This window comes from Balaenoptera ricei, chromosome 1 (genome assembly GCF_028023285.1).
Source record: "Balaenoptera ricei isolate mBalRic1 chromosome 1, mBalRic1.hap2, whole genome shotgun sequence".
In the NCBI taxonomy this organism is placed as follows: domain Eukaryota; kingdom Metazoa; phylum Chordata; class Mammalia; order Artiodactyla; family Balaenopteridae; genus Balaenoptera; species Balaenoptera ricei.
In genome coordinates this window covers 105884161-105910781 of record NC_082639.1, presented here as the reverse complement: position 1 = coordinate 105910781, position 26621 = coordinate 105884161, and the positions used below count along the sequence as shown (strand labels likewise).

General features: G+C 38.9%; 1 protein-coding gene and 1 non-coding gene across 2 annotated transcripts; one reads left to right on the top strand and one right to left on the bottom strand.

Moving 5' to 3' along the window:
* The first annotated feature begins 1465 nt into the window (after positions 1-1465).
* On the top strand, positions 1466-3740 carry ADAM30 (ADAM metallopeptidase domain 30). The gene is given in 2 exon segments (XM_059919563.1): positions 1466-3612; positions 3614-3740. Coding segments are annotated over 2 exon segments (2274 nt in total).
* Positions 3741-11894: 8154 nt separating this feature from the next.
* Positions 11895-11967, bottom strand: TRNAG-UCC (transfer RNA glycine (anticodon UCC)). Its single transcript has one exon. It is a non-coding gene; the product is annotated as a tRNA-Gly (tRNA).
* Between the last annotated feature and the right edge of the window lie 14654 nt (positions 11968-26621).

Here is a 26621-nt window from a genome sequence, read left to right as displayed (position 1 = left end):
TCCAATCTGAACTAGGAGCTCAACACATTTGGTGATACCTTCATTTGTCCCTAGTCAGCTCTCTGCTGAGTTCTCCTCTTCTTCATCTCCTTTACCACCACTGTGCCTCACCTCAGCAGCTGACTCTACAGGGACCCTGAACCTTCAGACTGGCCCTGCCTTACTGGCCACTAACTACACTCACTGCTTCTCCTGCCTGCCGACCAGGTCATCTGCACTGTACACAGGCTCCTCCTTTGCTCCCCCCCTGAGTGGGCCCCCTTTGAAGGGATCCCCCATCCTCTCCTGGAGGCTGAGCCAAGCTATATATGGGGGTTTTCCTAACAGCACTTGAGAATGATTAGGACCCTTCCATCTAACAATCCTTCCTTTTTTTAAAATTTTATTTATTTAATTTTTTTAAAACTTTTAAGTTTATATTGGAGTATAGTTGATTAACAATGTTGTGTTAGTTTCAGGTGTACAGGAAAGTGATTCAATTACACCTATTCATGTATCTATTATTTTTCAAATTCTTTTCCCATTTAGATTGTTACATAATATTGAGCAGAGTTCCTGGTGCTATACAGCAGGTTATCTATTTTATATATAGCAGTGTGTACATGACAATCCAAAACTCCCTAGAACCCCCCAGCCACTGTTGTGTTTCTTCTCTCTCTTTCGCATCCAACTTCTTGAAAGTGTGGTCTGGATTTGTGATCTCCCTTCTGAATCCCCCTTTCACATCACAACCTTCTGGCACGTGGCTCCTCAGCAGTTCCCCTAACTGTTCACACTAAAGTGACCAAGACCTCCTTTTGTTAAATTCAGCATTTCTTGAACTCTGCTCGGTACTTCACCTGTTGACCACAGGTACTGCCCGGGGTGGGGGTGGGGAGGTGGAGTCTCCTCTGATTTTCTCAGGCTCTGGTGATACTCTTGCTGGCTCCGGTGATCTTTCCGTTTGCCTCAAGCGAGCCCAGCAGAAAAGTGGAAATGATGTAACTGTGAAGTGGACACAGCGGGCTTTAAAATATCCCACTCAACCCATGGAAAAATCAGGTGTGTCCTAAGGTCTATAGAAACAGAAGAAATGGCCCAAGATACAGTGAGCCTTTAACAAGTTCTCTGTAGTGCCTCTTATTCTTTATTCCTTCTCCTTTTCCCAACCGCTTCTCTGCCCTTCTCCACCCCTCGTGCAATAGCCTCGCTTTTCATTTTATTCTCGCGCGCCTTCCCTGGCTTCTTGCACGTGCGCCCAACGGCACCGCCCAGAAAACGAACTAGTTGCGTTGGACAGGGCGTGCTCCTGCTGTGGAAATCCGCTGGACTGAGCCTGACCCAGCTTGGACCGAGGCTGCGCTCCCACGCACAGGCTCAGGGAGCTCCGCACTCGCTGGTCCCGCGCCTCTAGCGGCGGTCCCTGGAAGTCTGAGTCGCAAGGCCCTCGTGGCAGGGACTGACTCAATTGGGAACAGGCTCTGCCATGAGGTCAGTGAGGACCCTCCTCTCCCCAGGCCGTTCGCTCCCCTTGCTAGTCCTGCGCGTGCTCCTGGTTGACTCTCTTGGCAAGGATTTAATTTTTCACCCCGAGTGGGGCTTTGACTCCTATGAAATCACCATCCCCAAGAAGCTGAGCTTCCGCGGAGGGGAGCGGGGTGTGGCCAAGCACGTGTCCTACCTCCTGCAGGTAAAAGGCAAGAATCACGTCCTCCACCTGTGGCCCAAGAGGTTTCTATTGCCCCGGAATCTGCAGGTTTTCTCCTTCACAGAACAGGGAAGGCTCTTGGAGGATCACCCTTATATACCCAGCGACTGCAACTATATGGGCTTGGTTGAAGGAAATCAGGATTCTAAAGCTACTTTAAGTACATGCATGAGGGGTCTCCGAGGCATACTGAAAGTTGATGCCAACCATTACCAAATCGAGCCCCTCAGAGCCTCTTCCAATTTTGAACATGTCATATATCTCCTCAAGAAAGAGGAGGAATTTCCCAATCAGATCTGTGGCTTCACTGATGATGAAACAGTAAAGCAGTTGGCCGAGCATGAGAACAGGGCTAGGATACGTGACTTTAGTGAGGCATATATGCACCAAAAGTACTTGGAATTAGTCCTGGTCTTTGATAACAGTAGGTATTTATATTTGAACTCCAATCTTACTCAAGTCATAAATGATGCCATTCTTCTGACTGCAATTGCAGACTCTTACTTTCAAGATGTCCGTATGAGAATACAACTATTAGCTATGGAAGTATGGACAGACAGAGACAAGATAGCACTTAATGCCCCAGTGATATCACAAGTCTTAGGCCAGTTTGTGCAATACAGATCACGTGACCTAAGTCGTCGGATTCCAGCAGATTGGGCACACCTATACCTTAAAAAGCAGTTTAGTGATGCGCTTTCACAGCACTGTGGAAGTGTATGTAGTACATTGCCTTCTGGATCTACAAGTTCTATTCTAGATAAAAATATCCTTGGACCTGCCACTTGGACTACTCATGCTCTGGGCCATAGTGTGGGAATGATCCATGATTACAAATACTGCCAATGTAAGGGTAGGCATAGTTGCATCATGGGCACTGGACGAACTGGGTTTAGTAATTGTAGTTATGCCGAATTTTATTCACATGTTAGTTCAGGATTAAACTGTCTAACAGATATCCCAGGATTAGGTTATGTGGTAAAGAGATGTGGAAACAAAATTGTGGAAGAGAATGAGGAATGTGATTGTGGTTCAAGAGAGGACTGTAAAGAAGACCAGTGTTGTCAGCCAGATTGTAAATTCAAAGAAGGTGCCAACTGTAGCACTGGACTTTGCTGTCATAACTGTCAATTTCGTCCATCTGGATATATGTGTCGGGGGGAAGAAAATGAATGTGACCTTGCAGAGTACTGCAGTGGGACCTCAGCACTCTGCCCAAGTGACGCATATAAGCAGGATGGAACCCCTTGCAAGTACAGAGCCCGTTGTGTCAGAAAGGGCTGCCAATCCAGAACTATGCAGTGCCAAAATATTTTTGGAACTGATGCCATGGGGGCTCCTCTTCAATGCTATGATGCAGTTAATGTAATAGGTGACCAATATGGGAACTGTGGTATTTTAGGAGTTCGTCAGTATGAGAAGTGTCCCAGAGCAAAGGCATTATGTGGCAGGCTACAGTGTATAAATGTCAAAACCATCCCTGATATGCCAGATCATACTATTCTAATTTCCACTCACCTGCATGAAGAAAATCTCATGTGCTGGGGCATTGGCTATCATCTAGCCATGGTACCTATGGGGTTACCTGACCTGGGTGTGATAAGTGATGGTACCTCCTGTGGTAAGGAGCGGATATGTTTTAATAGAAATTGTGTGAATAGCTCAGTCCTGAATTTTGACTGTTTGCCTGAGAAGTGCAACCGCCGAGGCGTTTGCAACAGTAACAAAAACTGCCACTGCATGTATGGCTGGGCCCCTCCATTCTGTGAGGAGGTGGGGTATGGAGGGAGCATTGACAGTGGGCCTCCAGGACCCCTAAAGAGGGAGGTGCCCGCCTCACTTCAGGTTGTGTCCCTTATGTTAATGCGCCTGATTTTCTTAATTATCTCAGTGATTGTTGTGCTTTTCAGGAAAATCATAGGAAGCTTATAAATCCAAAGAGAAAGAAACACCACCAATTAACACTGGAGCAGAACAATTCAAGGCCAAAATGACCAAGAAACCAAAAACGCAATCAGGCAATCCACAGTCACTCTATTACACAGGGTCATAAATTGAACAAGCTTCTCATTTATCCAAACACTTCTTCTTCCTTCTTCCTTCAATTTATTTTACCTAATGTTCTTTGAGGTTTTGATCAGTAAATAAAAGGTATTCTTGGTTTGGAAACAAATCAGTGCATTTTGCTTTCCTACTTCACTTTCCCCTTAGTTTGTGATCAAGTTTTGAATATCCTTAAAAGAATGCCCTAACAGCTTTCCGAACACAGAATACTGTGTGTTTCATAGAATTACAGTGGATTTCAGGGTAGAGTCCTGCCTCTCAGTTCCCAGCAAACAAAACCATTGTCTGCCTTTCCCTCTGCCTCCTTCATGAAATCCTCTGTGTCTCTGCCCCGTGCTGAACCATAAATGGTAACTACCACATTTTATATATAGAATGCGATAGTTTGCAAGGGGTGTGTGTCCCTCAGTTAAGTATCTTCTGCTGTTATAGTCACTGTATGGTTCACTGTAGCTCCGTAGAAGTGTGGTCTCTGACTCAGTGTTTGGGTTGACCTCAGCTGGGTTGAGGACTCTAATCTACCATAATTCCTGCATTGCACCACAGTCTACAAATGATGACAAGGTCTGGCAGTGTCCTGAGGACAAGGCTCTTAACAGAATTCTGTGCTTTGGGTTTCTGCTTGCAGGGGCAAGTCTTTTGTGAATGTGTGCTGGGGGACATCTGGCCCCAGGTTTGCCACACCCCTAAGGAGAGCAGAGGGGAGTGAGGAATACCTTCCATCCCAAGTACACCCAGGTCTGCCTCCAAGTGTTCTCCCCCACCCTTTTGCCTGGTGCTTTGGCTGGGAGGAGAGGAGGACTGCGTGGGCCCTTCAGAGGAGTCAGTGGCCACTTCTTGCTCAGCGAGGGTCTCATCACCCCAGACCTGTGTGAGCCCAAGTGTTTTGGTCTTGTTCCGGGCTGAGTCCTCCTGCTGTTCCCTCACCTTCCCCAGGCAGCACTGCGGGTCCACTGTACCCCACCCCAATCTCCTCTTTTCTTAGCCACATAATTCTTCTAACTAAAGAAGGTGTGGGAGGCTCATGATAAAGAGTGGTGCCCTGGGGACTCTTCTTACTCAGAGGAGAAACATCGAAATAACCCCATCTTTGTGGTGATCATAATTTTAACATTTTTCAAGCTTGGCCATCATCAGAAATTGTCCTAAAAAACAAGGACATGTGCTTATAGCCTCAATACTGATAATGGTGGCTACCATTTATTGTGAGTTCACTGTGTGTCAGGCAATGTTCTAAGCACGTCACCAGTGTTAATGTGCAGAGTCCTGAAAATAACTCTGTGAGGTAGGTGTTATTATTTTATGGTTTTCCAAAAAAGAAATTGAGAAAAATGAGGTTAAATAACTTGCTCAAGATTACATAACAGGTATGTAATGACGTTATTCAAGGAAGCAGTATATGAATATTAGGAAATTGAATTTAGGGAGAAGGATTTATTTAAAAACTGTAAGAATATTTACACACTAGTAGATTTTTAAATAAATTTAATTGTGATTATGTGTACATAATATATATCATTTAACCATTTTTTCTACCATATGGAGGAACAATTGACAAATGTAATAACATATTTATATTGTACAATGTGATGATTTTATATATATAAACATTTTAGAATGTCTACTAAGATCAAATAATTAATACATTCATCATCTCACATAGTTAAATTGTTTAAAGGGAGTCTGAATGCTTACAAGCAACTCTCAGCAAATTTCAGGTATAAAATACTGTATTATGAAGTATATTTACCATGCTGTACATTAGATCTTCAGAACTTATTTTACTAATAATTATAACTGAAAGTTTGTACCCTTTGACTTACATCTACCCATTTTCCCCTCTGCCTAGCCCCTGGCAACCACCATTCTATTCTATTTCTATGAATATGGTGGGTTTTTTTTTTTTACGCTTCACAAAGTAGCGATACCATATAGTATTTGTATATCTCTGTGTTGCTTTTCACTTAGCATAATGCCCTCTAGATTCATTCCAGTTTTTCCAAATGGAGGATTTCCTTTTTCATGGCTGAATAATATTCCATTTTATATATGTACCACATTTTACTTATGCATTCATCTGTTGAGGGACATTTAGTTTGTTTCCAAGTGTTGATTATTGTGAATAATGCTGCAATGAACATGGCAGGAAAGATATCTCTTCGAGATACTAACTTCATTTCCTTTGGATATATTATAATCCCAGGAGTGGGATTGCTGGATCATATGGTAGTTCTATTTTCATGCCTTATATTTTCAAGTCAGTACTTTAGTAGTGTTAGATACATTCACATATACATGTTTGCCATTTGTATATCTTCTTTGGAAATCTGTCTATTCATGTCCTTGCCCATTTTTAAATAGAGATATTTGTGGGGGATGGGGTTTGCTTCTGAGTTGTGTGAGTTCCTTATATATTTGGGGTATTAACCCCTTATCAGATATATGGTAGGCAAATATTTTCTTCCAAATTGGAAGTTACCTTTTCATTTTGTTCATTGTTTCCTTTTTTGAAGAAGCTTTTCAGTTTGATGTAGTCCCATGTGTTTATTTTTGCTTTTGTTGCTTTTGGTGTTATATCCAAAAATATCATTGCCAAAACCAATGTCAAGTGTCTTTTCCCCTATACTTTCTTCTGGGAGTGTTAGGGTTTTAGGTCTTATGTTTAAGTCTTTAATCCTTTTGAGTTGATTTTTGTGTATGGTGTAAGATGAGGGTCCAAATTCATCCTATGCATGTAGATATCCAGCTTTCCCAACACCATTTATTGAACTATTCTTTCCCAATTGTGTTATTTTGGCACACTTCTCAAAAATTAGTTGACTTATATGCTTGGGTTTATTTCTGGGCTCTCTAATGTGTTTCATTGGTATATGTGTATGTTTTTATGCCAGTACCATACTGTTTTGATTACTATAGCTTTGTATATAATTTGAAATCAGGAAATGTGATTCCTTCAACTCCGTTCTTTCTCAAGATTCTTTTGGCTATTCGGGGTCTTTTGTGGTTCCCTACTTATTTTAGAAATTTTTTTTCTATTTCTGTGAAAAATGCCATTGGAATTTGATAGCAATTGTATTAAACATATAGATACCTTAGGATAGTATGTACCCTTTAATATTAATTCTTTCAGTCTATGAACACATGATATCTTTTCATTTATTTGTGTTCTTCAATTTATTTCATCAATGGCATATGATTTTGTGTACAACTCTATCACCTCCTTGGTTAAATTTATTCTTAAGTGTTTTATTCTTTTTGATGCTATTGTAAATGGGATTTTTAAAAAATTTCTTTTTTTCATAGTCTGTTGTTGGTGTATAGATACACAACTTATTTTTAAAAGTATAAAATTTCCAAATAAATACAAAGGAGAAAAACTTTGTGATTTGGGGTTAAGCAAAGAGTTATAAGACACTACACCAAAAGGACAAGCCATAATAGAAAAAAATCAATAATTTGGACTTCATTAAATTAAAAACTTTCATGTTTCAAAAAACCATTATGAAAAGGAAAATACAAACCACAGAGTGGGAGGAAATGTTTGCAAATCATATATCTGATAAAGGGCTTGTATTTACAAAATAAAGAATTATTTTAACTTAATGATAAGAAGCAACCCAATTTTAAAAATCAGCAGAAGGCTTGGATCGACATTTTACCAAAGAAGACACATAAATAGCTAAAAAGCACATGAAAAGCACATGACTCAATGTCATTAGTCATTAGGGAAGTGCAAATAATAACCACACTAATATATCACTTTACACCAACCAGTGGGGCTATGTTAAAAAAGACAGACAATACCAGGTGTTGCTGAGAATGTGGAGAAACCAGACCCTCATACATTTCTGGTGGGAATGTAAAATGATATATCCACTTTGGAAACCACTTTGACAGTTTCTTAAAAGTCAAATATAACCTTACCAAATGATCCAGTAATTCCATTCCTATAAATATGTTTAAGAGAAATGAAAATATAGGTCCACACAAGATTTGTTTGGGAATGTTCACAGGATCTTTATTCACAAGAACCAAAAACTGTAAAATTTGTTTACAAATAAATATTTGTATTTGTTTACAAATATCTATCAACTGATGAATGGATAAACAAAATATGGTGTTTCTACACAATGGAATTCTACTCAGCAATAAAAAACAACAAGATCTGATATAAGCTAGAACATGAATGAACTTCAAAAACATTATACTAAGGGAAAGAAGCCAGTTGCAAGAGAATATATATTGTCTTATTCAATTTATACAAAATATACAGAAAAGACAAATTTACAGAGGCAGAAAGCAGAGGTTGCTTGAGGTTTGGGGACGAAGTGGATATTGACTGCAAAGGAGTCAAATGAGGAGGGAAATTGAGGAGGTTAAAAAAATATTCTAAAACTGGACTATGGTGATGGTTGCATGACTGTGAATCTACCAAAAATCATTGAATCGTACATTTATAATGGGTGAATGTTATTGCATGTAAATTTAACTTTTAAAAAAGACCTAGATATGGAAGCAACTTAAGTGTCCATTAAAAGATGAATGGATAAAAAAGATGTGGTGTATATATACGTATATATATATATACACACACATACAAAATGGAGTACTAGTCAGCCACAAAAAAATGAAATTATGCCATTTGCAACAACATGGATGAACTTGGAGTGAAATAAGTCAGACAGAGAAAGACAGGCACTGTATGATGTCACTTAACATGGAATCTAAAAAATGAAACAAACTAGTGAACATAACAAGAAAGAAATAGACTCAGCATAGAGAACTAGTGGTTACCAGTGAGGAGAGGGAAAGGGGAAGGGGCAAGCTAGGGGAAGAGGATTAGGAGGTACAAACTACTATGTATAAAATAAATAAGCTACAAAGATAATTGTACAGCACAGGGAATACAGCCAGTATTTTATAATAGCTATATATGGAATTTAACTTTTAAAAATTGTGAATTACTATGTTGTACACCTGAAACATATAATATTGTACATCAACTATACCTCAATTAAAAAAAAAAAAAAAAGGTGTCACTCCCAAATCAAAAGGTGGTGGCATCCTGAGATCCTGCAGTGGATACTGTGAGATGTGGTGCCACAACCTGGAGTCTGAGAGCCTGATATCTGATATCACAGCTTCAGTAAGGGATTCAGTGCCTGTGCCTTCAGCCTCTAGCTCTGGTAGTTCTCTCCAGAATCCACACTTCATTCAGGTAGGCTAAGGTGGTCTCAGCTCTCCAAGCAGTGCCAGGAGACCAGTGGCACCTGGTAGGGAAGGGAGAAAGCCACCAAGCAGGGCAGAACTCTGTGAATACTCAGGACAACTTAGACTCCGAAGCCGCCCCACATATGCTCAGACTAAAGAGGAGCGAGGGCAAGAACAGAGAAATAGAAGATAAAACATAAAAGCAGCTCTGAAAGACTTATAGATTATGAGATCTCATGCCTGGATGGGTGCAAACCAGCAATCTATCAGCCAGCTGCAGATATATTCACAACCCTCGGCCAGGCACTAGGTGACATTGACACCACAAGCCGGGTGGCTGGACACTTCTGGGTATTCACACACAGTCCGAGTGAGTGGACGCTGGACGTCCCAACACCGGGCCCACAGCCCTCTCTGCCTGCTCGGAGTCACTTCAGGTAACAATCTCACCCTCTCCATCTGCCATCCACTTTCCCATTCTTCCCTCCACTTCAGCCACTGCACTCACTCACGAGTCCCCCCCAGGTCCGGACACCCTGGTGTCAATGTGCTGTGCCCTGTGGATGCTTCCAGGGGTAGAGCAGGGAGCTTGGGTTTGCTCACCATGTAACCCCTGGCTAAAGAATTACCTGGCATCTAGTGGCACCCAATTAAGGCTAACTGAATGAATGCTTACCAGGTAGGTATGGGATGGGAGTGCGGGTGGTGAATCAGGCATTCCATTGTGGATTGTAAGGTTTTGGTTTCAGAGGGTCCCTGGAATGGGAAGATGCAAAAGGTTTTTCCATGGTGGATATTATTTAAGACCTTTATTCCAGCAGCTGAGTCAGAAACAAGAAAGATCATGATGGTGAAAAATGCCTGGAGGGCAACACTTGAAATGGCCCTGAGCTCCCCACCCAGGATGTTTTGGGGCCCTCAGCCTGGAGGACATTGGTGGGTGGGCATGGGAGTGGACAGGGCAAGCTGAGGGAAGAAGGAGAAAGCTGGTGAAAACTGGTCAGCATCTTCTCCAACACTTGATATTTTTAGTTTCAGCCATTCGAATAGGTATGTAGTGATATCTCACCCACATTTCAACTTGCATCTTCCTAGTGACTAATGATGGTGAGCATGTTTTCATGTATCTGCCATTCATACCTCTTCTTTGGTAAAGTGCCTGTTCACATCTATTGCTCATTTTTAAGAAATGAGTTGTTTTCTTATTGTTTAGTTTTGAGAGTTCTTCATATATTTTAGATACCTGTCCTTTATTAGATATATGCTTTGCAAAGATCCCTACCCACCCCCACCCCCCACCCCCGCCCCAGTATATGGCTTGTCTTTACAGTCTCTTAGCGTGTCTTTTGAGGAGCAAAAGTTTTAAATTTTGACTAGGTCTAGTTTATTAATTTGGTGTTTTATGAGTTTTCCTTTTATACTTTAAGATTTCATGTTTAGGTCGATGATCTATTTTGAGTTACTTTTTGTATATCGTGTGAGATTTAGATCCAAGTTCATATTTCTTGCTTATGGACAGCCAATTGTCCCAAGAATATCTGCTGAAATTCTTTTCTTTCTCCACTGCATTTCCTTTGGGCCCTTGTCAAAAATCAGGTGCCCATATGTGTGTCTATATTTGGACTCTCTGTTTAGTTCCACTGAGCTATTTGTCTTGCATTATGCTAATACCATCCTGTTTTAATTACTGTAGCTTTATAGCAATTCTTGAAATCAAGTGGTGTTAGCCTTCCAAATGTGTTTTTTTCACAGTTGTTTTGGTTAGTCTAGATCCTTGCATTTCCACATGAATTTGAGAATCAGCTTGTCAATTTTTACCCCTCAAAAAAATTTTGTTGGAATTTTTATTAGAATTGCAATGAATCTATAAATGAATTTGGAGAGAATTGACATCATAACAAGGTTGATCCTTCCAGCCACTGAAAAAGGTAAATATGTCTATTTATCTAGGTCTTCTTTACTTACTCTTAGCAATAATTTGTGGTCTTCAGTGTGCAGGTTTTCACAGTTTTTTGCTAAATATTTTATACTTTTTGAGCTATTATAAATATTATTTTTAAATTTCATCTTCTAATTGTTCATTGCTTGTACACAGATCACTGGATTTTTGCATATTGATCTTATATTACAACCTTGCTAAACTAAATTATGAGTTTTAGTGGCTTTTTTGTAGATCACATTGGATTTTCTACATAGACAATCATGTCATTAGTAAATATTTCTTCATTTCCAATCTTGGTTTCTTTTATTTCTTTTCCTTACCTTATTGCACTGGTTAGACTCTCCAGTACAAAGATGAATACAAATAGTGCGAGTGGAAATTCCTGCTTTGTTTCTGTCTTAAGAGGAAGCAATTTAGTCTTTCACCATTAAATATAATGTTAATTGTAAATGTTTCCTAGATGCACTTTACTAGGTTGAAAAGGTTTCCTTTTATTTCTAGCTTTCTAGAGTTTTTTTTAATATATAAATTTATTTATTTTGTTTTATTTTTGGCTGTGTTGGGTCTTTGTTGCTGCACGCAGGCTTTCTCTAGTTGTGGCGAGCGGGGGCTACTCTTCATTGCAGTGCGCAGGCTTCTCATTGCAGTGGCTTCTCTTGTTGTGGAACACAGGTTCTAGGTGCGTGGGCTTCAGTAGTTGTGGCACGCGGGCTCAGTAGTTGTGGCTTGTGGGCTCTAGAGCACAGGCTCAGTAGTTGTGGTGCACAGGCTTAGTTGCTCTGCAGCATGTGGGATCTTTCCGGACCAGGGCTCGAACCCATGTCCCCTGTATTGGCAGGCGGATTCTTAACCACTGTGCCACCAGGGAAGCCCTTTTTTTTTTTAAATCAGGAATTGCTATTGGATCTTGTCAAATATTTTTGCAACTTTTGTTTTCTTTCTTTCTTTTTTTTTTTTTTTTGCCACACTGCACAGCATGTGGGATCTTAGTTCCCTGACCAGGGATTGAACCTGTGCCCTCTGCAGTGGAAGTGCAGAGCCTTAACCACTAGACCACCAGGGAAGTCCCTGAAACATTTTAAAAGATGGTTATATGGATTTTCCTTATAGTGGATTACATTAATTGGTTTTTGAATGTTAACCTTGCATTTTGGAGATGAACCTCATTGATAATGATGTGTTATCCTTTTAATATGTTGTTGGACTCAATTTGCCAATATTTTGTTTAGAATTTTTGCATTTATGTTCATGAGAAATATTAGTTAGTGGTTTCCTTTTCCTATAATGTCTTTCTCTGGTTCTGATACCAGGATAATATTAGTTTCATAAAATCAGTTGGGAAGTATTTCCTTCCCTTTAATTTTTGAAAAGAGTTAGTTTAAAATTGGTATAATTCTGCCTTAAAATTTGGTAGAATTCACCAATGAAGCCACCCTGGTCTGGAGCTTCCTTTGTGGGAAGGATATTAACTATAAATTCAATTTCCTTAACAGATATAGGGCTATCTCAGTGATCTCTTTCATCTTGAATGGGCTTTGGGAATTTGTCCAAGTTTTCATATAGATTGTTGAGTTTATTGACATGGAGTCACTCATGATTGTCCCTTATTATCCTTTTAATATCTGTAGAATCTGTGGTGTGTCACCTTTTTCATTTGGATATTAGATAATTTTTGTGTTCTCCTGTGTTTTTCCTGATCAATTTGGTTAATGAATTGTCAATTTTATTGATTGTCTCAAAGTAATAGGTTGTTGACTTAAATATGCACAACTTGAGACTTGCGAGTTAAGTTTTATTTGGGGCAAAATGAGGACTGCAGCCCGGGAGACAGCGTTTCAGATAGCTCTGAGAAACTGTTCTGAGGAGGCGAGGGGAGGAGCCAGGATATATAGGAGTTTTGCAACAAAGAGCAGGTAATTGGGAACGTCAAAAGATTATTGTTATAAAAAGAAAAACAGATATCTCAAGTTAAGGAATTTAGCTCTTTTCTATGTATGGGAAGATGCAAGAGTTTGGGCTCACTGAAATAATTCTTTTGATATGTACCTTAGCTGTCTGGGGCCTGTATTTTCACATCCTGAGTTTCCTCAGGGCTCACCAGCTCACGTTGGAGGGCTGCAATCATTGGTGACTGTGACATTCTTTGTTTATTGATATGGCAGGAAATATTCCATTTATAAATATTCCATTTATCAGTCCCTCCTCTTGGTCGGAAGTTCTACCAATGTTTGGGAGACATTTTATGACCAAATTTTGTCCCACGGCACTGGGAGGCTCATCCCAGATCAGGTGAAATTTCTTGTTGATACGCCACTTCAGGTGTTAATTTTTGGATTAGGCCCTGTTTAATAATCAGATTAAAAATTCTCTGGATCCTCTGTCTTACTAGTCTATTATGATCCAGGAAATGTTTTCCCTGTTGCATCTTCCCATATTTAGAGTTGCACTATTACAATCATTGATCACATACAGAACTGTATATTTGATCAACTCCTTCAAGTCGCCTAGTCATCATTATTTTTGTTGGAGGCTCGGTCACACATTTAGTAATACAAAGAACAATAATCTTGTAAGACATGCAAAATACAAATAATATAGCTGATAACATTAATAGAGTTATAAGTAAATATTTAAGCCAAGAGCTTCCCACGCCAAACCAGTTTTCTAAGAGGTTGTCAAGACTTGGGAGTGCATCACTTAAGGCAGAAATCTGATTTTTCATATGGTTAATTAAATGTGTTATATTAGAGGATTCATCAGGTATGAAAACACAGCATTCAGTTGGAATTGTGGCACAGGTACCTCCCTGAGATGCTGTAAGGATGTCAAGGGCCACGCGGTTTTGCAGCACTGCTTTTCTCATCATAGAGACCTAAGAATTCAGTAGGCTAGTAGCCTGGTTACTATCACTGAGTACTGTAAGAGACAATGATCTTATGAAATAGGATAAGTAATGTAGCTAGTAATATTGACAAAGTCATAATGCAGCAGGGAGACGCAATCATAAACAATTTGGAAACAAAGAACAAATTAAAACAATTAGTATAACTAGTTGTAATCCAGTTGCAATAAACTATCAAGTCCATAGGAGAGCCAGCTGGAGAAGCCAAATTCTGGCAGGATCAGGTAGAGCGAAAAAGATAAATGTTTTATCTTTGTTTGCAAGGGTATACTTTATCAACTTGTAGGTCATAGTATAAGAAAAAAGGTTTTTCTGAAAGACAAAGATTAAAGCTAGTATATTTCCCAAAGTCATAAAATTATAAATCTTATTCATCCGTTCATTCAGTCCCATATAATTGATTCCTGTTGATTTGGATGAAGTAATCAGGTTTTCCGTCATTTGTTACATAGTTCAGTGGTATTATCTAAAGGCCATCAGAAACTTATGTTTCTGATAACACCAATACGGTAAGAACTGGAGAAAAGAGAGAATGTCAGAGAAGGTCATCAATCCAAGAAAGTATAAAATCAATGGTGTGGTTGGACATGTTGGAGCTTGCAGGAAGATCTAAATTATAGACTGGAACATAATAATAATTAGAAACAAATAAAATTATCTAACATTCCAATAGTTACATATTTTAAAATACACTTCAAGGAGATTTCCTTGGACTGAAACCATTTTAAACAACACTGTCATCAGACAAGGCCACTGGGTGTGAAGGAGTAAGGCACAAGCAAGAGCACCCTGTGATCATGTCACCACACAGGATCAAAAGAGAATTACGCAATCACAAAAATGATGAAATATTCTCCTAGTCCAGCTAACAAAATTGACTTGTTTCCTTACAAGTTAATTTTAGCTTCAGTCCCATCTTTTTGCCATCCAAATAAACCTACCAGCTTTAAGACATACTTCCTTTCTTTTCCCTCAATAAAATGTAATTCCATTCCTCATACCTTCTTTACTGAAAACACACATTCTACTTTTCTACTGTACACTGAAATGTTTCCGTATTGTTTCTAGTGGCTTTAATTACATGTTTAAATTAGAATCCTCAACTCTTAAAAACCTTAATTTCTAATGAAAGAAGTAAGCAGTTATGAACTGTTTTTTACATTAGCATTCTGTAGATTGGTGAACATAAATACCAATGATCATTTCTAAAAACATTTGTTTTCTTATAGAAAACATCTCAGGGTGACACCAAACATTTTCATTTATAGTCCTAAATACCTTTAGTTTCTCTATTTAGTAATTGATGTCTCAGTATCTTAATTTTTTTGGAAATTATCTATTCAATAAACTTCCATTACTTAAACTAGCATAACTCTAGAATGCTGAGCTACCAAATACATGTAAAGATCATTTTAAGTAGACATTTCTAAAATATAATTATTTTTAAAGAGGTTACCCAAAAGTTCTTATCTCTTTTACATTTAAAGTCTCATCATATCAAGTTATTTTCCTTGCAACAGGTATAATAGTCTTATTTGACTTCTGTTAAACCTAGGTACAATAAAGTATTATACATAATATTGATGACTCTGAAGACAAGTCTATATTAATTAGATCAACAAACTTTAATACCAGGTATCAACTTAATATTGAATATTTCCCAGTTCACGTGAACCTGAAAGTCATTTTGGCTGGTTTCTTCTATATTTAATTTGTAAGTGCTTACTTTAAATTGAATAGAGCTCTTTATAAATTAAATTTTGATAATACTTTTCAGAGGTAGAGATATCTCATGTATAATGCATACACAGACATATAAACAGTCAAAACTAGAGATCTCATGACTTTACTTAGAAACATGGTTATGAATGAGGTATTTCAACATAAAATTACTAGTTTACAAACAGTTGGAATACATTAAAGTTGCTTGCTCAGATGACTAAAGCTTTACTACTTGTAAAGTTTGGCTGAGGCAGCATTTTCAGTGGTTTGAATTTTAAAATTGCCACTTTTTTTCCCCTTGGTTATAGGTCTTGTCTGATTGAGCTAATTAGTTTCAGTCTCAGGTCCTTGTGGCCTGTATTTACATTCTGGTTCGTAGAGATTTGCGGGAGAAAGACAGTGGTTTTTCGTTCCCCAAAGGACAGGTCTGTCACCTAAATGATACTAAAATATTTTATCAGTGACAAGATTTCTAACTAAACTGAAATTTATTTTATGAGTTCTATGTTCTAGAACTTTAGAGTTTTATTATGCCTTCAAAGGTTTGTATAAGGCATTCAGCAAAGACCTTTATTTTGAGTTTACAGGTTAAGCTCAGAGCAAAATCACTGTTTTTATTTTTATTAGCCCTTGAATGTTAGTTCCCAGTTTTTACTTATTTGTATGGTTCAGGTAACCCTATTGGTTTTCTTTAGTACGTTTAATATTTTCTGAGGGGCAATCTATATGTCTTGTCTTATAATATCATGCAGGGGAAGTATTTCCCAGTGAAACATGTCTATCCCACAATATAATTAAACAAAAGAGATGTAACCACCTTATATAAAGCCCATTTAAATATATCCATTTTATACACTTTCATCTCAATTTTGTCAACTTTTATACCTTTAACTTTAGCTTTTATTAGGATCCAATCAACAAGCTTTTATCTTACAGGAGGAGTTCTAAAATTTTTTCTTCTTTTTGTTCCCTGTCCATTTTATCTATTTTTATATAAAAGGCTCTGGGATCCCCAGAGTGGGGTTGAGCTAAGGAACTCTGGCCCTTTAGCCTAATTGTTGCCCCAAATAATTGTTGGTCAGGTGTCTCAGTGTAAATTTTTTCTAGCCCCTTAAATGTGTATTTTAAAACTGGGGTAAATAGAACACATTTGTTGGGCTTTTAAAGGGACCAGTAGGGGGTCCCTTTTGGCCCATTTAATCTTAGGTAGCGTAGTAATATCAAACCTTGTGTTTTAATCACATAAATGTCCATTTTACTTATCCCATTTTAAATAACCATCTAAAGATTTTTTTATTCATTTGAGATAATTTCTTTAAAATTTCTACCTTGTTGGAAATAGTATCTAGACTTTCCTTACAAGATTTTTTCTGTTAACATTAATTATTCTAATGCTTTACTAGCATCTGTAAGACCCATTGAGGGGAAGCAAAGACCACAAATGAAGCTTCCCAATCCAGTTTTTCTTATTGTACACTAAAGAAGTTCTTAGGTTAACCATTAGATATATCTATACTTTTTTTCCCATCTTTAGTTTGACTTTTGTTTTATAAGTACCAATAAAACAGCTGTTGATGAGAGCGCTCTAGATTCAATTTGTTAGTTTCTCCAATTTAAAAGGATCCGTCATTTGGCCATTAATAAATACATATTAATAGTGATTCAAACCAATAAGACTCAAGAGGCCTCCCCATAAGCGTGCGGGGGAGGATGTCACCTAAGTAAAATCCGGAGAGTTTACTCTCAAGAAATAGCACGGCAGAGGCCAAGTTTCCAAAACACTTGTGCACACATTCACACAGAACGTCCTAGGAAGATCAGGTAGAACATTTACATCTCAAAGACACAGGAAGAGAAATGCAAGTTTCCCCTTAGAAGACCTTTGTTTAAAGTCAAAATTCTGAAAAGATATTTTTATCAAGCCAGCTTTTTAAACTTAATTTAACTGTGTGCACAATAAAAAGAGCCTCATCATTTTTACTGTGAGATTTCCTTTAATTTCCAATTAAGTAAATACTAATTGATGTAGAGGCTCGTAGGTCTGGATGGTTAACTCAAATTCCTTAGCAAATCCCAATGGATCCTGACTTGGATCTGGAAATTCCTTAGCCAAGGCTCTAAGTCCAGGGTGTGTAAGTAAGCACCAAGGATGGTTCACGTCTCCCTGTAACAGGTTTCTTCTTAAAGGGAGCTATAATCACTCTGAATTTTTTTTTTTTTTTTTTAATCCTCCTATGCTGGGGAAGAGGGAGCAGCAGAAAGTGAAGAGCTGGAGAGAAGAAGAGCGCCTGGGTCAGGCACTTCTGATAGAAAAGGGTTCGTGGGAGGCGCAGAGGGAGAGATGGAGGAGTCAGAGACAGAGCGCTAGCAGCTTTTTTTAGTTCTGACATAGTTTCAGAAAGTTACTCTATCATTTCCTCTTTTAGAAGCTTCTAGATACCAATCAAAGTAAGCATTCCATTCAGTCTGTTTGATCTTACGACCGGCTTTTTTTTTTTTTTTTCTAACCGTGCACACAAAAATAGCAATTTTCGGAATATCGAAGAACCCCAATTTGGCCATTTAGGTTGAGCTCTCTTTTAGTATAATTTCCCCAATTAACTAGGTACTTGTAAGCATGAGCTCTGTATGTGTTGTACATGAACCTGGCTGGGGTGTTTTAGTCGGAGGTTGGTTTTCTGATGCCCCTTGTTTCTGTGTTTGAGAGATTCTATCTCTCATTTTAAGTTGAATTTGTCAGGGATAAAATTTACTAGTGAAATTTTGTGGTGGGCCAGTGCGCTGCTTGTGAGCTTAGCTCCTCTAGGCGTCACCCCAGAGTCATTTCAGCCCTCTTACATGTCTCAGTTTCTCCCTTCGGTGGTCTAAGGTGCTCGGACCACTGAATGGCCAATTCTTATGCATGCCCCTGGATGAGGAAGCCTTTTCATTAATGAGTAGGTTTCCCTATGGGATCACTGCATGGCATGAGGACTCTGCCTCCACCACTCCCGTAAATTTCTCAGTCGCCTGAGAAAGCCAGAACCGGCCAGGAGGAGTCTTGTCTCTTTTCTTCGGAGCAAAGCTCTCATGTAAGATTTTCACTTTTATCCAAATTCTATTAAGGCAGCCGAATTGAGGAAAAGCATCAGATCAACCTCTTACCTAACCACTCAGCACAGACCACTCAGTCTCCTGCAACTGAGCAAACCCTGGTATCTTTCAACCAGCCCCCCTACCCCCCGCCAGTATCTTTCGACTGGGTGGATATTTCCCTTGTATCTTTCAACCAGCCCCCCGACCCTGTACCGTTCAACCAGGAGGAGTTAGGTACCTGCTGCCAAATAAAACTCAAGTTCATCAACCAGCACGGGAGACCCGAGAACCAGGAGAGACTTACCCAAATTCGTTGACTCTTCGAGGAGGTGGATGGGCGCAAGGGGTCTCTGCTGGTACTAAGGCTCCGGTTCCTCATAGAGTTCAGGTGAAGGAGAGAAGTGTCTGGGTCCCTTCATGGTCGCCATAACTGTCGACTTAAAAAAAAAAGTATGCGCACAACGTGAGAGCTGTGAGTTAAGTTTTATTTGGGGCAAAATGAGGACTGCAGCCCCGGGAGACAGCGTTTCAGATAGCTCTGAGAAACTGCTCCGAGCAGGCGAGGGGAGGAGCCAGGATATATAGGAGTTTTGCAACAAAGAGCAGGTAATTGGGAGCGTCAAAAGATTATTGTTATATAAAGAAAACCAGCTATCTCAAGTGAGGGAATTTAGCGCTTTTCTATATATGGGAAGATGCAAGAGTCTGGGCTCACTGAAATCATTCCTTTGATATGCACCTTAGCTATCTGGGGCTGGTATTTTCACATCCTGAGTTTCCTCAGGGCTCACCAGCTCATGTTGGAGGGAGGCAATCATTGGTGCCTGTGACATCCTTTGTTTATTGATATGGCAGGAAATATTCCATTTATAAATATTCCATTCCATTTATAAACATTCCATTTATCAAGGTCTTAGTTTCATTGCTTTTGTCTACAGTTTTTGTTTTGTATTTCATTGATTTACATTTTGATCTTTATGATACACTTTTGTCTGCTGAGTTTGGTCTTAAATTGCTCTTCTTTTCTACTTTCTTAAGATGGAAACTGAGGTAATTAATTTGAGACTATTTCTTCTTTTCTGACATAGGCATTTAGAGCTATAAATTCTTCCCTATTCCTGCTTTAGCAACATCCCTCACATTGTAATATGTTGTGTTTTCACTGCATTCAGCTCAGAATAATTCCTTGAGGAGCCCAGCTCTAGGCCAAAATCTTACGTGTGGTTTTTCAGGCCTGACCATAGTCAGCTACAAGGTTTTGCCTGGCAGGCCTCACTAGAGTCGGTACATAGTCAGTGCATTGCAGTTCTCTGCAGGGAGTTGCAGTCAAGGACTCAGGCCCTCCTGGGCCAGCCGTAATCTTACACATATCTGCATTCATAGCCTTCTGCATTCAAAGGAATTCTTACTGGGGCCTAGGCTGAGGCACTTCTCTCCACTTTGACTCAGTACTTTTCCACTTCTGGCCCTTCCCCCTCTCCTGTCCTTTCTCCTTCTTCTTTCCCCCAAGGTTCCTGGGCCCATAAAAAGGTAGGAGTCTTTTGTTCAGGGCTCCTGGGCAGAGATGATTCCCCACTCCCTCCCACCTGCACCATTTGTCATTTGACCCTCTCCTGGAGCCATTCTGGGGGGTGGGGGGGAATGGAACACTAGTGCTATATACTGAATGTTTGTGTCCCTCCAACATTTTTATGTTGAAACTTAATCCTCGGTGTGATTGTATTTGGAGATGGGGGCCTATGGGAGGTAATTAGATCATGAGGATGGATCCCTCATGAATGGGGTTTGTGGTCTCAGAAAAGCAACCCCAGAGAGTTCCCTTGCCCCTCTGTCATGTGAGAAAACAGCAAGAAGATTGTCAACTATGAGCTAGGAAGCAGGCTCTCACCAGTCTGCCAGAGACTTGATCTTAGACTGCTCAGACTCCTTACCTGTGAGAAATAAATTTGGGTTGTTTATAAACCAACCAGACTATGATATTTTTGTTTTAGTAGCCCAGACTGACCAAAATAATTCCAGGGAGCTGAGTACCATTGTCTTTTGTCCCCTGTCTACACTACTAAGTAAGTAAATAAAGACTTGTTAGTTTCACTTTGTCTTATCCCAATTGACTACTCTGACACATGGCAGCTGGAGATTCCAAATTTCTTTTTGATTTCTTTTTTGAGTCATGGATAATTATTATATTTTCTGAATATTTGGAGATTTTCCAGGGATCTTTCTGTTGATTTCTAATTTAATTAAATTATTATCAGAGAACATACTTTTATGACTTGAATCCTTCTGAATTTGTTGAGACTTGTTTTGTGGCTTTGAATATGTCTATCTTGATAAATGTTATGTGTGCACTTGAGAAGAATATGCTATTGTTGGGTGGAGTATTCTATAACTGTCAATCAGGTAGAGTTGATTGATAGTGTTGTTCAAGTCTACTATATACTTGATATTCTGCCTCCTTGTTCTATAAATTATTGAGAGAGGGGTAGTTCAATCTCTGATTATAATGTGAATTTGTCTACTTCTTCTTGCAGCTCTATCAATTTTTGTATCATGTGTTTTAAAGCTGTTATCAGGTGCATAAACGTGTGGGACTATTATGTCCTCTTGATGAACTGGTCTCTTTATTAATATGAAACAACCTTCTTTACTCTGGTAATATGGTTTACTCTGAAATATGTTATATCTGATATTAATATAGCCACTCCAACATCTTTTCAACTACTGTTAGCAGAGTATACCTTTTCCATCCCTTAATATATTTGTATCTCCATATTTAAAGTGTGTTTCTTGTAAGCTACATATAGTTGAGTATTGCTTTTTTTAAAATAAAATCTGACAATCTCTGCCTTTTAATAGATGTTTTGACCATTAACATTTAATATGATTATTGAAAGGGCTAGGTTCAAGTCTATTAGCTTGCTATTAGTTTTGACTTTGTTGTTTGCTTTTTTGTTTTCGCTATGCCGGGCAGCTTGTAGGATCTTAGTTCCCTGACCAGGATCGAACCCAGGCCCCCAGCAGTGAAAGCGTGGAGTCCTAACCACTGGACCAGCTTGCTATTAGTTTCTGATTTGTCCCTTTTCTCCCTCTTTTTCTGCCTCCCTTTAAATTAAGCTAGTGTTTTTTATGATTCCATTTTATCTTTTTTGGTTACTAGCTATAACTCTTTGTTACTTTAGTGGTTGTGTTAAGGTTTGTAGTATATAGCCTTAATTTATCACAATCTACCTTCTGGTGATATGTTTCTTTACACACAGTACAAGAACCTTAGAATAGTATACTTCCATATATCAGCCTCACCATTGGCCTTTATGCTATTGCTGTATGTATTTTATTTTTACAAATGCCATAAACCCCACAATATATTATTATTGTTGTTGTTGTTTAAACAGTCAATTATCTTTTAAAGAGATTTAAATAATAAGAAAACAAATATATATATTTTCCTATGTAATTACCATTCTGGTGCTCTTCATTCTTTTGTGTGGATCCAGATATCCATCTGGTATTATTTTCCTTCTGCTCAAAAGTCATCCTTTAACATTCTTGTAGTACATATCTGCTGGTGACTAATTATTTCAACTTTTGCATGTCTGAATACATCTTCCTTTCACTTGCATTTTTTTTAAAGATAGTTTTGCTGGGTCTAGAATTCTAGGTTGACAGGTTTTTGTCTTTGAGTGCTTAAAGATATGAGTCCACTGTCTTATTGCTTCCATTGTTTCTGACAAGAAATTGGATGTTATCTTTCTTTTCTTTGTAGGTAGTATATCTTTTTTCTCTGGCTGATTTTTAAAATTTGCTCTTCATCTTATTTTTTAGCAGTTTAATTATGATGTTCCTTTATGTAATTTATTTATGTTTATAGTGCTTGAGTATGTTCAATTCTTGGATCAGTGGATTCACAGTTTTTGTTATGCTTAGAAAGTTTTCAGTTATTATTTCTTCAAATAGTTTTCTGTCCTCCTTCCTCCTCCTTTGTGGACTCTAATTATTCATATTTTAGCTCAGTTGAAGTTGTCCCACAGTTTACTGATGCTTGTTTTTAAATTGCATTCTTCTTTCAGTGTTCCTTTTGGATAAAATCTTTTGCTTATGCCTCATATTCACTAATTTGTTTTCACTAATTTTTTCTTCTGCTGGGGCCTAGAAATTTCTAATCTGCTGTTAATACTACTGAGGAATTTTCCATCTCGTACATTCTAGTTTTCTTTCCTAAAAGTTAGATTTGGGTCTCTTTTATACCTTTCACTTGTCTATTTAATGTTTTGAATTATGGAATATAGTTATAATAACAGTTGTAATATCCTTCTCTGCTAATTCTAACATCTGTGCCAATCTGGGTCAGTTCCAAATGATCATGGGTCCTATTTTCCTTTTTCTTTGAGTGCCAAGTAGTTTTGAATGGTGCATGTACTTTGTTGCTGAATAGTTTTATCTTCCTATAAGTTTTAAGCTTTGTTTGGCAATGTAGTTAAGTTACTTAAAAAGTTTGATCCTTTCAGGTTTTAATTTTATGATTTTTCAGATGGTCCAGAATAGTGCTGTCTAGGGATAACTATTTATAGCTTCTGAGGCAAGACCTTCCCCATTTCCTGTCAATGATAAGTTGTTTCACTCTGACTGTTGGGAACAGGTCTATTCCCAGCACTTTGTGAGTGGCAAGTACTGTTCTCTCTAAAATAATTTTACCTTGACTTTGGGTAGTTTCCTCACATGGTTGTGTTGATCGGTACCCTGCTGGACATTGGAGGGAAATCCTCTGGAGTTCTTTATGATTTTCTTCCTGTAGCTCTCTCTTCCTGGCTTTCTGTCCTAAGGATTACACCTGCTTTGATCTTCCTAGACTGTCAGCTCAATCTGCTCAGTTCAAAGGGGCCCACTGTACCTGGCTTGGAAACTCTCTCAAGGCAGTAAGTTCGGTATAATACTAGGGTTCAACTCATTTTTTCCATTTCTCAGGGATGATTGTCCTTCTTTGCCTGATGCCCAGTATCTCAAAAAGGGTCATTTCATGTATGTTGTCTGCTTCTTTAGTTTTTTCAGGAGGTAGAGCATATCCAGCCATTGTTATTCAGTCTTGGCTGTAGCACCATCTTTTAAGGAAATCAAAGTTGGACAGTATCAATCTAGATTTTGAATGGAGAAATTTACAAAATACAGAAAGCAATAGCCACATCGGGTTAAAACCATTAACCCTTAAAGCTTGTTTTTAAAAGCACCATACCAGTTGTAAAGACAGTTTCTGTTTGACCCTATGACAGAGAGTGCACAAACTCCATCATCTGTCCTCGCCCAAGAGCTGAGCAGATATTCCTGTGCAGTCTGTGGTGAAAATAGGCCCTTTGTGAGTTGTGCACTTTAGGAGCCTGTCAGTCTTGATCATTTCTCCTATCTCAAAGGTCCCCCAAAGGAAAGATGAACAATGACTATAAAGCAGCCCTAAGCAGAGTACTGTCTTCCTCTGGTTTATTGTGAGTCTCGTGGTTAATATTGGGCTCCCACAGGATCTTCCTACATGAGCTACCTTTTATTCTCTGGGGAGCAAGGGAGAGACATCACCTTTGCCAAATCTGTGGGCTATAACCCAAGCCCTAAAGGAGAGATAAAGTTGCTCAGACACTCTCCCAGGCCCCTCACAGGGCTGCACCAAGAGACTCCAGAAAGGGAAAGGTTTCCATGCAGAGGATCATTTTCTTCCTGTTGACAAACAATATTTGTGTAACTTGCTTGTCAAGCAGTAGCTACAGCAGTAGATATTGTCTGCAAGTTGGGGGTACTGCTGTCCCCATGATAGAAGAAGAAAAGGAAGAGGAGCAGGAGGAGACAGAATCTATGTGAGATATCAAAATGTTTGGACTCCCTAGGCTGGAAGAAGCGGCACCTGGACTCACAGGTATACCTGAGTTCAGAACCTTTTTGGGTGTGAAGGGGCAATTTCATTTTCTCCTGTCACTGCTAAAAACTGGGCCTTTAATGAGAGAAGAATGCAGACAAAGTAGACAAAGACAAGAGAGAATTAGCAAAACATGAGCAGGTAGTTTAACCATGGTCCAATGCATTTTTATCCCATGGACACCAACGTTCCCTGAAGTTGATTCCATACCAGGTAACACCATAGGGCACTACTAGAAATATTCTTTATAGCTAGACCAACAACTCTGAAGTAAAAAAGCTGTAGTTTTAGAGGGATAAATTAGGAGTTTGGGATTAACATATCACATTCCTATATATAAAATAGATAACCAATAAGCTCCTACTGTATAGGGAACTCTACTCAGTATTTTGTAATAACCTATAAGGTAAAAGCATCTGAAAAAGAATATATATATATATGTATATATATATATATGTGTGTGTATATATATATATATATATATATATATATATATATATATATATAAAACTGAATCACTGTGCTGTATACCAGAAACTAACACAACACTGTAAATCAACTATACTTCAACTAAAAAAAAAAAAAAAAGCTGTAGTTTTACTTCACTTTTTTTCTCAAACTACTCCCTCAAGAAAGATCCTCTTTTAGCAGTTGATACCAGGGTAAAAAATGGCATAAAGAAGTACGAACATACAAGCTTTTCTCTGAGTTTCAGTTTTTATTTACCATTATATTCTCTTTAGGAGAACGAGACCTAAGGTTCCCTACTGAGATTTTGTGTAATGACAAAATTTATTTTAGAGGAGCATGGCCACAATGGCCGAGTAGGAAGACCCTGAGCTCACCTTCTCCCATGGGCACACCAAAATTGCAACTATTTACAGAGCAATTATTGATGAGAAAGACCTGAAGACTAGCAGAAAAGATCTTCTATAACTAAAGATATAAAAAAGGAACCATAATGAGACAGGTAGGAAGGGCAGAGATGCAGTATAGTCAAGACCCATATCTCTGGGTGGGTGACCCACAAATAGGAGGATAATTACAATTGCAGAAGTTTTCCCCAAGGAGCAAGGAGTCTGAGCCCCATATCGGGCTCCCCAGTCTGGGGTGTCTTGCACCAGGACGACAAGCCCCCAACATTTGGCTTTGAAGGCCAGTGTGTCTTACTTTTGGGAGAGCCAGAGGGCTGTGGGATATAGATAATTCACTCTCAAAGGGTGCACACAAACTCTCACACACTCAGGGACCCAGGGGAGAAGCAGTAATTTGAAATAAGCCTGGATCAGACCTACCTGCTAATCTTAGAGAGCATCCCGGAGACACAGGAGGCAACTGGAGCTCATCCTAGGGGCATAGACATTGGTGGCAGACCTTTTGGGAGCTCATTCAACCCCGAGGACACTGGAGCTGGCAAGCACCATTTTGGAATCCTCCCTCCAGCTTATTAGCTCTGGGACCCAACCCTGCCCACCTTATTGTGGGCACCAGTACTGGGACACCTCAGGCCAAGCAACTAGCTGGGTGAGGACATAGCCCCACCCACCAACAGGCCTGCTACCTTAAGACCCCCTGAGCTCACAGGTGCATGGGGACCCAGCCCTGTCCACCAGAGGGCCCAGGAACTGGCCCAGCACACCAATGTGCCAGTACAAGCAGTTTAAAGTTAAATGATCTGAATAAGAAAACACCACTCTCTGGAGATAAAAGTCTTTCACTGCAGACAACCTAAAAGCAGAAAGCTATCTTGTAAATGTTAAATTGGATATATGATGCTATAAAATTATGAGCAAAATATACCCATTCCTATATGATGAGATATCCATTTTATTCTGCATTTTCAAATGGCAACAAATAATTTGTATCAGATGATACATATCCCATACAATAGTCACTTCTCCAAGACAAAACAAAAGTTAGTAAACTGTACTCTCAATATTTGTATTCTTTATTTGACCTGCTCTGTCTTCCTTGGATTTAGAATTTGGAATATGGAAAATCTGGGTTTAAACTTAAACATACAACCGTGACAACATCGGAGTTGCTCTAGGGAGCTTTTCTCTGCAATATAACGTAAAGAAATGCTCCCTTAAGGCAGGGTCTAACGCAGGCTTGACATCTG